The sequence below is a fragment of the Terrapene carolina genome, unplaced genomic scaffold (assembly GCF_002925995.2).
Source record: "Terrapene carolina triunguis isolate 2854851 unplaced genomic scaffold, T_m_triunguis-2.0 Scaffold68, whole genome shotgun sequence".
Taxonomy (NCBI): Eukaryota; Metazoa; Chordata; order Testudines; family Emydidae; genus Terrapene; species Terrapene triunguis.
In genome coordinates, this window is record NW_020664419.1 from 54,292,909 (window position 1) to 54,308,430 (window position 15,522).

Consider the following 15,522-nt stretch of genomic DNA (forward strand, 5'->3'; position numbering starts at 1 on the left):
AGCCACCTAAATTTGAAAATTTTGGTCTAAGCAGTTTCCCAAGAATCCCACAGTAAGTCAGTATGAGAGAAATCTAGATCTCCTGATTCTCTATTCTGTGCTTGAACTAGTAGATAAAGCTTATTCTGTATACGAAACAGAACATTTCCCAATACATCCAATGGCTGTAAAGTTCCCTGAGTCTTTGAAGACACCAAACATCAAACCTTTCCTGTCTTTAATAAATTATTTCTAGTTGGGATTGGTCAGGGATTAGATTTGCACAAATTCCTTTCTTTAGGGCCTTCCATTATGAAGAAAATAGCTGTATTGTAGACTGAGTGCACACTGGTGCCAACATGACATTTTAGGGCATAGTTCTACTTTTCCATGTGCACCCAGAGAAGTCAATGGGAAAAGTTTGATGTGCAGGGAATGCAGAATTGGGCTCTTGGCTTTAAAACTTAGAACATAAGAATGGCCCTACTGGGTCAGACCAAAGGTCCATCTAGCCCAGTGTCCTGTCTTCCAACAGTGGCCAGTGCCATGTGCCCCAGAGGGAATGAACAGAACAGGTAATCATCAAGTGATCCATCCCCTGTCACTCATTCCCAGCTTCTGGCAAACTTGATCCAAAACAAAACCCCAGATAAAAATAAAAGAGTCAGAATTTTGGGAAAGTTTGGCACCTAACCTGAACTTTGCCACTCAGTCCATCTCTACTTAGTATGTACTAAACCATCGTTAAAGCTGGGACTATAGACAAATCGCTATTCATTTTAGAGCACTGCATATTTTTCAGGAAACTGCACAGGTCTCCATAGTATTTTATCTAAAATATTGTTTTTAAACAAAAGTAGTCAACATCTACCAGTCTTTAGGAATATAGTAGAAGCCCCTGCTTTGCCTTATACTGAACTTTTTCTGGAGTTTTGAGTGATCCAGTGCAGGATGAAGAGCTATTTCCTATGAAAATATAAAATGCCTAGCTGAGAATGTCCAGTACATTCTTCTATTCTGTTCTATGTAAGTTCTCATACTGCTCTCATCTCCGGAGTGTCTGAGTCCCTTCCAGTAGAGTATTGGTACATGTTCTTGGTATATTCTTGACCAACCCAAATTCAAGGAGTTTGTTCTACCTCTGAGAGCAGGATTGGAGAGGAAAGATCATTAAAGGCAGAAGAAAGATCCTAGATGGCAGTTGGCTGACACCTCTACACTGTTTAGCATCAGAGTATATCATCTTTCCTGAAGATACACCCAATTACTCTTCGTATCAGTAACCCAAGGTTCATGGGCATGTGGAGCACTATAAGTAACTACAATAAAGAATAAGGTACAGCAAATCCTGTTAAGACTGTGGAAACCGGTATTTGTACACACCTGCTGCTGTGTGAGTAATAAACCAGGGCTGGAACACATTTCTGGAGTGGTTTTGACTCTTTATTCCTCAACGAACCTTCTGGCCCTTCCTTAGAATCCGACCAAGCCTAGGATTCACCACAACTAGTGCTCCAGCGTGGAGCCAGGATATTTTGTGTGTGTGGAAAAATCAAAAATTGTCATCAGGCACAGCAGAAACCTCCTTTTTCTACTTCTCCATTCAGACTTGAAGAGTTTTACACGTTTGCCTAAGAAACAAACATATGTCAGGTACTACATTGTTATGGAATTAATTACATCAAACAAAACTGGGATTCATGGAATATACAGAATGACCCAAAAAAATGTTTTTGAGAAAAGATAACTTCCCGTATCAAAAGTGCATTGATATCAAAGAATAAGAAAAACCAATCACAATAATGTCAGGGGAAAAGATTTAAACATACTTAAATTTAGCAAAATATTCTATTTGTCAGCAAAAGCAAACAGAAATGGATCACTAACATTCATTTCATACAAGTACATCAACAGTTCTTAATTCTGATAAGCCAAATACTGGAAAGACCTTTGAAAATAAGTAATTAGTAAGACCTGTGATGTAGAAGAAAGAGACATAATGTAAGAATTATTTTTCTGAAAGATGTGTGTTCTTCCCATATGTAGTTAAAGAAAAAAAGCATAGACCAGTCTGGGAATTTTGAATAGACGAATAGTCAGAAGAGAACTCTCCTTACACTCAATGCTATTGTGGTGTATGCTATAGGAAACCCTAAGCTTTATACATACAGCTTTATAGGTATATAAAGTATTAGGCCAAACTTTTCAAAATAGGATGCCCAAAGTTAGGCATCTAGATCCACATTTAGATATCTAAATAAGTGGTCTGTGGATTGATTTTCAGACACACTGAGCATGCTCAGCACCTCTAAAACTCAGGCCATTTTATTTAGGTACTGCCTAATATACTGCCTGATATTTTTTGGTGTTAAGAATCAAGGTCATACAGCCTGCCTTCAAGAAGTTTGCAATGAGATCTAAGATTTCACGTATAAACTCAACATTTTGGTGTTTTAATTATGTCCCTAAATGTTAAAATACAAGCAAACAAATATAAGGGTAGGGGGAGAGGGGTGGAGGAGTTTTGTCTCTGATTTGTATATTTGCTTGAACTGGATCATTTACAAAATCACCTTAGCTCGTACAATTCACCGAGATAAACATCCTTCGGGTATGTTCTCTGAAGACAGTGGAGTCACATCAAGGAGGAATCTAGCCCATTAACGTTTTTAGTGTAACTCGTTTCCATCTTCTTCCAAAAAGTAACTCCATTAGAATGTATATGCTTTGTGTGAGTGCGCTTGTGCACACACTCATAATGCCTACGTATTCTGTATGTTCCTAGAGTACAGCATACAAATGAAAGTCTCGTAGTAGAATTGTTATGACATATTAGTACACCTCTTCCCCGATATAACGCTGTCCTCGGGAGCCAAAAAACCTTACCGCGTTATAGGTGAAACCGTGTTATATCGAACTTGCTTTGATCCGCCGGCGTGCGCAGCCCCGCCCCCCTGGAGCACTGCTTTACCGCATTATATCCAAATCCGTGTTATATCAGTTCACATTATATCGGGGTAGAGGTGTACTAAGAGCATCTTTTTGGATGACATAACTGTAAATAAAAATCAATTTTTCAAATAGAACCTTCTATTTTTTTCTATAACAGATAAACATGCAACAGTGCAACACAAGAATATATGTGGCTTATGCTGCAATCAGAACCCCAAAGTAGAATTTTAGCATTGTATAACTGGGCTGTAAAACAGTTAATTAAATACTAATAACAGTTTTCACTTCTATAGCGCTTTCCATCTGAGTATCTCAAACTGAAGACAAAGGTGGCAAAGTGTTTTTTGCTTTTTTGCACATGGGAACACTGTGGGGAAAGCGTCTCATAGAGGTACTGAGAGGTCTCACACTGACCTATCCATGGTCACACAGCAAACCAATGGGATCAGAACTTGTTTCCTAATGCCTAATCTCTTGCTCTAACCTATAAACAACATTATAATTGCAGGAAAAATATATAACATGGGGTTGAGGACATCTATTATTCTAAAGGGGGGGGGGAAATTTCAAAATCAGTTGAGAGTCACTTAGTATGCTTATTAACTCCTTTTTAAAATAAATTGATTTTACGGTTATTTTTAGTTTTAATGGGACAAGACTAAGTCCATAACTTCAGCTGAAAGCATGGAAGCAGGACCGTGCCCCAGATTATCCCCAATACAAATCCTGAATTTGCTGGACTTAATCACAGCCTATTTTCTTCAAATATAGATGGCATCACAATTTTGAAAGGAAGTTTCAATGGGAAGTTTGAAAGGGCTGTAACAAACTACATGAGCTAGAGGCAGACAAAAATAAAAATGGAGTCCTTACCTGTGATTTTAGCTTCTCTGTGTGTGTACCTGCTGGTCTGTCAGTGTGGTATGATGTGTTTTCTGCCTTTGCCCCAAGCTTCAGAGGCAAAGATTCCTTTTGTGATTTCCCCCCCAACTTGTTTGCCAGCTTCCCCGGCTGGCATTTTGAGGTAGTGCACTCATATTTGGCTCCTGGGAATACTGTCATAGCTGAGGGAATACGAGAACTAGAGAACAAGTTAGAAAACAACAGAGAAATTTCCAGGCAGAAATTTAAAAAAAACCCAAGTATCAACTTGAAATGCTTTGATAGTTTTCCTCTGTCTTTCCTTCCAGAGCTCCACTTGCATATGGAAAAAAGAGCTCCCCATGCTAGAAGAGAAATTTCAGACTCAGTCAAGACTAGTGGGTTCTGACAGAGTGGCAGATACTCATTTAAAGAAAATAAAATTACATTAAATGAAGCTAATTTCACCTTTCTCTTGCATGGGTATCCATCACTCCATCAGTCTAATATTGATAGGAAGCAGCAAAAGGTAGCAGAATACGAAGGTGAACAGAAAAAAAAATATCATCCTGTCCCTGCCCTTCAGGTCCTTATGGAAGAGGACCAAAGGAAGATGGAAGAACTTTCCACCTGCAAATTGTATCAGACCACGTAGCTGATCCAAGATGTAGAGATGGGATTGGCATTATTCCACACACATACCACAAATACAAATTTCTCCATATTCCCTCATGTTCCTCTTAGTTGGAGGCTTCCTAGAAAATTCCATCCCTCCCGTAACTCTGAACCAAGGTCTATGAGATGTAATATGGCTCTGGCTCCAAGCAGGTTCCAAGTCTCAGAGAATGAAAAGTTCAGTGTGTGTGTGCATGTGTAAGCACGCACTAAGGGGCCCTGGTAAATGAGAATGTGAAAGACCAGCAGGATCCTCAGTTGGTTTACACACAATGGATGTCTGAGCAAGTAGAGTTGTTAAGATTACTGTTGCTTATTCGCCTGATATTCCTAGCCGTCTCAGCCATTTGAGGGGAGTGAGGAAAAAAACATGTCAGTATTGCCCATGTAAAAAAAAAGAAAGATAACATATCCACCCTCCATGTTTAAGGATGTGAGTGGCAGACAGAAAATCTCACTGTCTTCCTGTCATGTTTTGTTACTGCTTCCTACATGGATGGTCTTAGGTTCTGGTAGTTAAATATCACATTCTTTACAACTTAACTCCCAGAAATAGAGGCTGTGATGTCATTCCTGGACCATTTGTCCTAAATAATGTGGGAGCCCATCTGAGCGCCCCACCCTGACAAGTTGCCATCTCATTGATCATGGACTGGTCAGAGAAATACTCTTACGTAGGTGTTGAGGGGATATCCACGAGGGAAGTGACAATTGTAGTGCAAAAGGAAGAGTGAGCAGATGATCTGACTTCTGTTCTCATAATTCAATCATCAATGAGAAAATTCTGCAGAAGGAGAGACGGCCTGGTCTCTACAGAGGACACCATCATACCCAGTAATGAAAGGCACTGGTGAGCTGACTTCTGTTGTTCGTCACACATCTTGGTAAGATTTTCCATCTTGTGGGCATACGGGCCAGTCTAAGGTTTGTCCAGAAGAAGTGAATGAGTTCCAGAAACTGAATTAAGGAGTTCTTCTTGTAACTGACTATGAATCTGTGGTTCTTGAGAATCTGGATAATCTTGCTGGCTGGTACAAAAAGCAGCTCTCTCTTATGATTGCACTCTGACCCTAGGATGATCCAAATAATGGTAAATATGGATGCCTTCCTGACTGAGACAAGCTAATCAACATAACTATATTTTCTAAAGTCTTGACGAGAGGAGAAGCGGCCAAAATGCACTGCCTGAAACTGGATGTTGTCATCTAATTGCAAAAGGCAGGTAGCATCGGTGATGTACACAGATATGACAATAGGCCTATTTGAAATCAACAGAACAAAGAAAATCTGGAGAGGCAACTTCTTTAGTGATGGTGTTCAACCAGAATTGGGGTTTGCAAACTACTAGGTTCATTCTTGAGAAGTCACAGGCTGGGGGGGAAAAACACCTCCTGTTCTCTTTTTGCACTGTGAAAGATCTTGACTAGAAACCAAAAAATGTCTTGAATACCGGCATAGTAACGATGGCCTCTAAGGTGATAAGTTTTGCTGCATTGTCCAGAGATGCGTGTCATTTTGTATCTGAAGAAGTGGGTTTTTTACCCACAAAAGCTTATGCCCAAATAAATCTGTTAGTCTTTAAGGTGCCACCAGACTCCTCGTTGTTTTTGTGGATACACACTAACACGGCTACCCCGATACTTGTCATTTTGTGAGGCCCTGGGGAAGAGGAGATGACAGGACAAAGAAAGGAGTGGAATCTTGAAATTTTCTGAGGAGTCCTACTGCAACTATTTCAAGAGCCCATCTAGCTGAAGTAGTATTGGCTCAAGGTCAAATAAGTTCTTCCATCTTCCTCTTACAGGGATGAACTCCTGAGCCAACAGGCTTCATTCATAGAGGAAAAGCAGCATGTGAGGGCCCTCTCTGGTTGTGGTTTGGAAAATATTTTCTGGCATTGATGGAGCAAGAGTGACAAAAAGAAAAATGGTTTTGAATGGCTGAAACTTAAAAGTTGTGGTACAAGGATTTACCACTCACTCTGGAGTCTCTTGAAAAGGGTTGATTTGGGGTGATCTTGTTCAGGTCTGAAGAATCCTTAATCATTTTCTCGAACAATTCTCTCAAAAGTTTCACCCCATTGAAGAGTGTCTTGATAACATTGGTCCTGGAGGTCACATATATCCCTACAAACCTGAGACACTCATTCTGTTGCCTTGAGGAGTTAGAGGATGGATCTGGCAAAGAAACGGGTAGTGTCACAGGCTGCATAGAACAGAAAACTCAGGATGAGTTAAGTAGCTCTTACCTTTATCTAGAATCTTCCTTTCGAAGATCTCTTTCTCTGTGGGTGTAGTGGGGTGTGAATGATGGATAAGGCTGTGCAAGCTGAGACTACAAGATGCTTATATTGCAATGCAGGAGGATTCAAAGCCCATTTTAGAGAGCTCAAACTTCCTTTGGCGTTCTAATTCCATCCACAGGAACTGAGCCTTCCCTATGATGAAACCAGTCTTGACTGAGGTGGAAGGAGGAGTCATCAACCTTGGGAACCAAAACAGATTTGGTGGTCTTACGCAATTGAACTTGGTATCATTTTTGGGTGACACTGATGATGGACCTCTTCTCTTCCAGGTTGGCCTATTCAAAGTCCACTATCTCTTCCATCAATTCTGATACATAAAAGGCACTGTATCCTGCTTTTTTTGCTTCATCCTGAAGGGGTCTTGGACTGAAGGGAGTTGCATGGCGGGGTTAATTATTTTTAATGAACAAGATCCAACAACTCATCTTGTTTGTCCTGCAAGAAAAGGCACCTGAATCATCAGATTCAGATTGGTCCAAGTCAGAGCAGGAGAGTTCTCCTCCTTCTGGACTTAGGGGAACTGACTAACTCCTCTGAGTATGACACAGGCTGAGATTTTCTTTTCTTAGTAACTATTATCTGTTTCCTGGGGAGAAGTCTAACAGAAATGAGGGAGGATGGTACTCTTGAGGTTTTCTGCAAATAGTGCTAGAGGATAGAGAACAGTCTGGTGAGAACTATAGGACTCAGGACCATGGGAAGTCAGGTATCTTGGACATATGGGGCCGAATTCTCCACTTCATTACATCAGTATTACACTGATATCATTTCAGTTAAATAGGCATAAAACTGATGTAACACCGATGCTGAATGATGGAAAGCAGAGTTTGGGTCTACTGTACAAGCTAGGAACACTACCTGGATAGTAGGGGCAAAAAAAGCCTACTGCTTTATAAGTCCCAACACTTCAAGCATTTTCTTCCCCTCCAACTGACCCGATCTTGGCTCCTGGCTGACATTTCACTACTGGGCAACTCAAGCGGTAGGAGAAGCTGACAGTGAGATCCTAAAGAGCCAGTTCCTTCACTGTAAAAGGCTACCAAACATCACAAAGGGTCTGCCTAGCATTGCTGCAACAAGTGGAGAGAGGCTGCAAGTATGTGGAGCTGAAAATGGGAGCTGAGACCTCTTTAGCTTAGCACTAAACCCATACTATGGGGAAGTGCTGGAGAAAACCAGTAGTGTATGGAAATCCCTGGCTTTCCATTAATGCTTCAGTGAATGAACCAAAACCCTATCTGGACCCAGCCTTCAGGAAGCATCTCTGTTTATCACCATGGAAGCAGAAGGTTGCTCTGCAAACATGAGCATGGTATTTCAAACATGCCAGTGAGGGGAGCTGATAAGCAACTGGAAAAAAAAAATCACAAGAGGAATCTTGTGGGACAAAGGCAGAAAACCCTTCTGTACTGGGTTAAAGAACTGGTGCATCACCATGTGGAAGCCAGAAACGTTTGACAAAATGACCTAACTAATGACCTATAATTCAAATAACATTTGATATTTTTTCTGCACAAACATTCTCCTTTGTTTTCAGAGTAAGTCTGGCAATTTTCAAGCTACACAGATGCTAAAATAGGCCTGTATAATGGTTGCAACCTTAACTGGGGAGAGGCTTCCCCCTCTCCAAAATGTATTTAAATATGATACTGTGATATGTATTGTTACTAATAATATAATATTGCTTTAAATGTGATTGGGCCATAATTCACAAAGGATTTAACCTCTTAAGGTTTCTGTAGTATCTCTGCTCACACAAAAGTGAATTGAGGCACCTCAAAAAAAAGTTTGAAGGAGAGTAGCCAAAGGGACACGTCCCAGAACAAGCAGCTGGGGACAAAAATCAAACAAGACAGAGCAACCAGCTCCCAAACAGCCACTCACAAAAAATAACTACAGTCTGTGTTCAGAAGCCCTCTTCTTTCAAGGGTTATGTTGACAGGTTCCTCATCTTCAAAAAGCATTTAATGCTGTTCTATCTCCTCACCAGTTCTCTCAGTAACCTCAGCACCTATGGGAACTTTGAAATCCATTTGAAATTGGTAATCTGCATTCGTGAGGACTTTTTAGAACATTTCTATAGTGGTCTTTACTTCTCAAACAAGCTTTCCTGCCCTTTGTGGAAATCTGGCTAAGGCTACACTACAGTAACTCCCCACTTAACGTCCTCTCGCTTAACGTTGTTTCAATCTTACGTCCCTGCTCCATTACAGAACATTCTAGTTTAATGTTATGCAATGCACCGCTATAACATTGTTTGGCCGCCTGCTTTGTCCACGGCTGGCAGCCCCCCTACACGCTCCCCCCCCACCTCCCGCCTGTCAGTGGACCCTGTGGAGCAGCGCCTCCCCCTGCTCCCCCCACCTCCTGCCCATGGCAATCAGCTGTCTTGCGGCGTTCAGGAGGCTGGGGGGAGGAGCAAGCCGCAAGCCAGCTGATTGCCGCAGGCAAGAGGCCGGGGGAGCAGAGGGAAGGCGCTGATCCTCAGGGTCCGCTCGCGGGTGGGAGGCGCTGGTGGGGGGCGGGGGGGCAGGGGAGTTTATAGGGGGCTGCCAGCCTGTTTAATACCTATATTAAATTGCTTGTTTAAAATTGTTTAAAATGTATATAATACCTTTTGTCTGGCAAAAAAAAATTTCCCTGGCACCTAACTCCCCCATTTACATTAATTCTTATGGGGCAATTGGATTCGCTTAACATCGTTTTGCTTAAAGTTGCATTTTTCAGGAACATAACTACAACGTTAAGTGAGGAGTTACTGTATTTCACAGCTTGACATTAGAAATGTATGTCCACAGGGTCCAACATTGAGATTTGGTGTGTGCAGCTCTGACATTCAAACTTACTTGTATTTAGAAACAGATATCTATGTGCCTGATCTAGGGTTGCCAACTATCTGTTTGCAGGAAACCAAACACCCTTGCCCCGCCCCTACCCCACCCCTGCCCTGAGGCCCCATCCCTGCCCTGTCCCTTCTCCGAGGCCCTGCCCCCTGCTCACTACATTCCCCCATCTCTCCATCACTCACTCTTCCCCACTCTCACTCACTCGCTCATTTTCATCGGGCTGGGACAGGGGGTTGGGGTGAGCGTGAGGGCTCCAGCTGGGGATATGGGCTCTGGGGTGGGGCTAGAGATTAGGGGTTTGGGTGCAGGTGGTGCCTCTCATCTGGGAGTTGGAGCCAGGGGGTTTGGAGTGTGGGAGGGGGCTCCAGGCTGGGGTAGGGGGTTGGAATGCAGGAGGGGTGAGGGCTTTGGCTGGGGATATGGGCTCCGGGGTGGGGCCAGAAATGAGGGGTTCAGGGTGTAGGAGGGGATTCCAGGCTGGGGCAGAGGGTTGGGGTGTGGGAGGGGGCTCCACGAGGCAGTTTGAGTGCAGGAGAGGGCTCAGGCCTGGAGCAGGGGGTTGGGGCATGGGAGGAGTCCAGGGTGCAGGCTCCAGCCGGGCGTCATTTACCTCAGGCAGCTCCCAGGAAGCGGCTGGCATCTCCCTCTGGCTCCTAGGCAGAGGCACAGACAGGTGGCTCTGCCACTGCCCCTGCCTGCAGGCACTGCCCCCGCAGCTCCCATTAGCCACGGTTCCCAGCCAATGGGAGCTGCGGAGCTGGGACTCAGGACATGGGCAGCGCGCGGAGCCTCTGTGGCCACCCCTACTCCTATGAGCCATAGGGAGATGCCAGCTGCTTCCTGGGATCCGCACAGAACCGGGCAGGCACCGTGCCTTCCCCACTGCAGGCGGCCAACCAGACTTTTAACGGCCCTGTCAGCTATGCTGACTGGAGCTCCCAGGGTCCCTTTTCAACCGGGTGTTCTGGTTGAAAACCGGATGCCTTGCAACCCTAACCTGATCCAAAGCACATTGAAGTCCCTGGGAATTGTTCCATTGATTTCACTGGACTGAAGATCAGACCCTATGTACTTGTTCCACCTAAAGATCAAGTAAATGTCTAAAGTGGCCTAAATTGCATCTACAAATAAATGAGGTACAAAACACGTGTGAAAAGGAAGTTAAGGCCAGGTTGGAAATCAGGCTCCGTATGTGCAATGTGGCTGAACTAATGTAGCCAATGGAACCTTGCATTTTGCATTACTGTAGTTTTTGGTATTCAGTTGTATCAACAACGGGTTTTGCATTTAATTACGTACATGATTTAGATTCTAGATGCTGCACATTTAAGTAATGAAGATGGGCTGCCTATGGACTCAGTCTTGCTGAAAGAAGTGCAGAGCCAAAGTGCTGGTGCAAATGCTCAGTCCACACTCTGTAATGAAGTGTGCATCTCTGCATGCCCTCAAGCCAGCCAATTCCCCAAAACACCATACAAGCAAGTATTAAGACAAACAAAGAACAAAAACCAACAGAACCAACTAGATAAGAATATAGATTAAAACAAGCAACCCCACTGCCTGCTTCCCCTTTATCTTGTCCTACCTGTGTCTGTGATTATCGCTTGTCTTGCTTTGGCTAAACTTATATTGTAAGCTCTGTGGGGCAATTATGTTTTTTCTAGGCTTTGTATACAATTGGTGCTATATAAATAGATAAATAACAACCAGCTCTAGGCCCAAATTGGCCTGAAATAAATTAAGTATTGTAAGTAAGGGGGAAGTGGATACACCCAGTGCATAGTAACTTAAATACAATCCATTACATCAGGGATCGGCAACCTTTGGCACGCAGCCCATCAGGGAAATCCACCGGTGGGCCGGGATGGTTTGTTTACCTGCAGAGGCTGCAGGTTCGGCTGATTGCAGCTCCCACTGGCCACGGTTCACCGTTCCAGGCCAATGGGGGTTGCAGGAAGCAGTGGCCAGCACATCCCTCGGCCCACGCTGCTTCCCGCAGCCCCCATTGGCCTGGAACAACAAACTGCGGCCAGTGGGAGCTGCAGTCGGCCGAACCTGCAGCCTCTGCAGGTAAACAAACCATCCCAACTCACCGGCGGATTTCCCTTACGGGCCATGTGCCAAAGGTTGCCTGCATTACATGCAACGATGTGCACAGAATCTATTTTTAGGGTTTTCAGTTACTTCGCTAGCCAGTGAAGACTGGTGGCTCCACAGTAGGGGCTGTACTTGAATAAAATGAGAGTAGAGGTAGGCAATGTGTGTAAGAAAACAGTATCTCTTGCAGCCAACTTCCTAGTGCTTCCTGTTGTATGATGGGCTGAGTTTTCTTTGGCACAAAGAAAGTGTTATAGCAGATCAATCCAACATTCTGTCACTGACAGTGGCTAGTACCAGAATCTAACCTGCACACAGGGAACGTTCCACCCTATCTCCATTACTGGCTGGTTTACAACATGAGATTTATATATTTTTCATGAAATACATTTAATGTTGAAAAACAGTACCTGGTGTATACTGCAATTTTAACGATGAGATACTGGGGTGCTGGGAGCAGCTCTGTTAAGCATGTTCTCAGGTGACAAAAAAGAAATTCTTTAAAAAAAATTGATTGCCCATAGGCTCTGAAAGAAACTCTCTGACAATAATACTATAATAAAGAGTAATCACTCTTTTCTGTGTCTAATATTTTGCTACAGTATATGCACATAATTGTGTTATGATCATATCCTTTCTATGAACCACAAAATATTGCTAGACACTGAAGATATGTGTACTGTTTCTATAATCAGAAAGGGAAGATTTTAGGTAGGAGCTCTGCAGTGAAGCAGAGAGAGAGTGTAGCTTTAGGGATAACACTGTTTTCTTTTTTCTAATAAAGCCCCTTGTTCAGTTTTAGAAGAAAGCAATTTCTAAAATTATTTTACATGACAGACAACAGTGTCATTTTTAGGCTCTATTGGCTTACAGTGTCAGTAGTTGGACATATTTCAAATTTAACAATGGCAACAGCAAAAGGCAAAGAAAATCAGTGTGAAATATGCAGGGCCGGCTCCAGGCACCAGGCAACCAAGCTGGTGCTTGGGGCGGCACCTGGAGGGGGGCGGCGCGGCGCTCCGGCCGCCGGGGAGAGCGGGGCCACAGCCGGGCTCGCCGCCCTCCCCCCGGCGCTCTGGCTGCCCTTCCCCCCCCGCGCCCTCCCCCTCATTATCATTCTTCCCTTCCAGGATCTAAGGATAGTAGAGGGGGCGATAGCAGCAAAAAAGGAGGTTGTGACTGTGGCAGTAATAGCTGTGGAAATATTAATGCTACTTCCTGATGCTTAACATCTTGCTAATTATCACCCTGGCTCTGGCTTTCATTTTTTAGGATGCTTGAGAAGTTTGTGGCAAGGCATCTTTGGCAATAACTGGAGTCCTCAGATTTCATGGACACCACTCAGTGTGGTATTAGACCAGATTTTGGTACCGACATAGCTCTGGTCTCATTATTTGATTATCATCCCCTAATACTGGACAAAGTCAAGGTACCCAGCTAATTCTTCTAGATCTATCTGCTGATTTGAATTAATTGATTACAATGTGGATAAGGCTTTGGACCCTGCCAGTAACAGGGGAAGTAGTACTAGAGTAGCTCCATTCTTTTATCTCCAAGAGGACCCAAAGAGAAGTGTTGGGTGATTGTTTTTCTGCCTCAAAGGTTCCCTGGTGTGAAGGGCCATGAGAGTCAGCCAAGTCACTTTTCCTGTTCTAATCACTAGGGGAAAGAGAGATGCTTTCGGCTGCAGTGATATCCAAATGCATCTGTTTTTCATTAGATCTGGATAGGTGTGTTTTTCAGCTTGCCCATTAGTAGTTAAGATTGGGGAGTGGAGGAAAGATTTTGGCTGAAGCTCAATCCACATCAAACACAGAAAGTGCTAACTGGCAGGGATAAACATCCATAGGAGATGGTGGAGCTCTTAGAGGTCTTTGTAACAGATAGTGTTTGCTCTACGGTTGTTAGTAAAGTATACAATCTCAGGGACCTGTAGATCCCCAGCTGACTTCATCATGAAGCAGCAGTGGGCAAGGGTGCTTTTTTCCATCTAGCTCTGGCTAAGAGTCTGTAACTTTCCTTTTGAATGAGGACCTCACCAGAGTTCTCTCTGTCCTGTCTCCTCAATATTAGATTATTATTATGTCTTTTACCTAAGGCTCCACACATCAAAGAGCAAAGAATGCGTTTGTCCATTCACCTGGTAGAGCTTCTCTCAAGAGACATATGGCAATATATGTGCCATAATATGCATGGGCTTCCAACTATTTTCCAGATGCAATTTAAGATTGTGGTTTTGACCTATAAGCTCTATGACTATTTGGGTCCTTGCTACTTATAAACAGCCTCTCTCCATGCAGTGTGGTTCGCCCAAGTCGCTTTAAGTTAAGGTTTAAGTGGAAGTGGCTGACAGCAGAGAGGTGCCCTAGATCCTGAAACCAACTTCCTCCACCAATTGAACAGACCTCAAACCTACCAAACTACAGGGCCAACTGCAGGATTCAACTATTCTCGGAGGCGTTACACGAGGGGTTAGGAAAATCATGAAGCTTCCTTTTTTGATGGAGGAGTCTGTTCCTTTAATTGCCAACATTGTGTCCACATTTAAAGTCATCTAGCTGATGTATTTTTTATTCCATGTGCTAAGAGAGTTTGTGATCAGCTTATTTTATAAATTAAAATACAAATAAAATTAATGCGGCCCCTAGCAGCTACTGTAATGAATTTAGAAACATTTCAGCATCTGTATGTGAGAGAGAGAGGGAGACAGAGCTAAAAATATCAGCACCATTGAATACACAGCAACTAAAGTGTGTTTATTTAGTTTAGTAGGTTGGTCCTGTTGACCACACTTTGGCTTTATGCATAGCCAGTTGGTGACTTTGGACACCATGTCTTCTTTTCTTCCACAAACATGCTGTTTGATTTTTTTTTCTTCTAAACTTTGGATGCCATGAAGCAAAATTAGATTACATGGAAAATTATGAATATCTGACTTCAGGCTCTCTCTAATATTGTTTTGGAATGTAGATAAACACACTCAATATGGATTTCTCTCCCCCCCTGTAATACTTCTATTTCTTTATGTCCCTGCAATATTTATGATTTTTACAGTAGTCGATTTCTGATATTGGTTTGGAATATAGTTATGTAGTAATATATTCAATATTGATTTCTCTCTGACCTGAAGTATGTTTTCCCCACACATTATTAAAGAATACTAGCCCAATTTTAAGAGTGCTAAGCACTCACAGTTCCCACTGCAAGATAAGATATTGGCACTCAGCCCTTCTGAAAATTGGACCATGCATTTACAAAAGTTTGCACCTAATATATATGCATTTCTACATACATAAAAATATTGCTTCATTTACATATTTTATTAAGAGAATAATACACGACTGTACTTTATTGCTCATTTCTCTGATTTGATGATTTTCTAAGAACGAGTGAGCATTTCCTGTTATGCAATGTCAGATTTCAGATGCTTTTGCTTCAATAAAATGATTTACATATACAAATATGCCTTGTCAATAGTGGTTTGAACTCTGGGGTCTCTGTTTTTAGTCATTTTGCAAATTAAATAAGCCTAATTATATGTCAGCATTGTGGTTATCTTCAACAGGTGTGAATCAAGGTATACCAGTGGAGAATATGGCCTTAACAAAAGAATTTAGATAGTTTTCAAATTTAAAACAATATAATTTCACACCTACAAGTCACTTTCAAAATGACGTACAGTGGTTGGAAGTTACTGTTGGATGGTATTCTTGGAATTTTGCTCTGGAAGATAGGATTAAAATTCAAAATGATCTGGACAAACTGCAGAAATGGTCTGAAGTAAATAGAATGAAATTCAATAAGGAC

The 15,522-nt window shown here is 42.7% G+C and overlaps 1 protein-coding gene across 1 annotated transcript in view; it reads right to left on the bottom strand.

Annotated features, from left to right (window-relative positions):
• The window catches only part of TAFA2 (TAFA chemokine like family member 2), a 297,984-nt gene that overhangs the window by 9,950 nt on the left and 272,512 nt on the right, over positions 1–15,522 (bottom strand). Inside the window, exon 5 of the mRNA XM_024205109.2 lies at positions 1,363–1,610. Coding sequence (XP_024060877.2) covers positions 1,599–1,610 — 12 coding nt within the window. The 3' untranslated portion in view covers positions 1,363–1,598. The remainder of the gene's footprint in view (positions 1–1,362; positions 1,611–15,522) is intronic.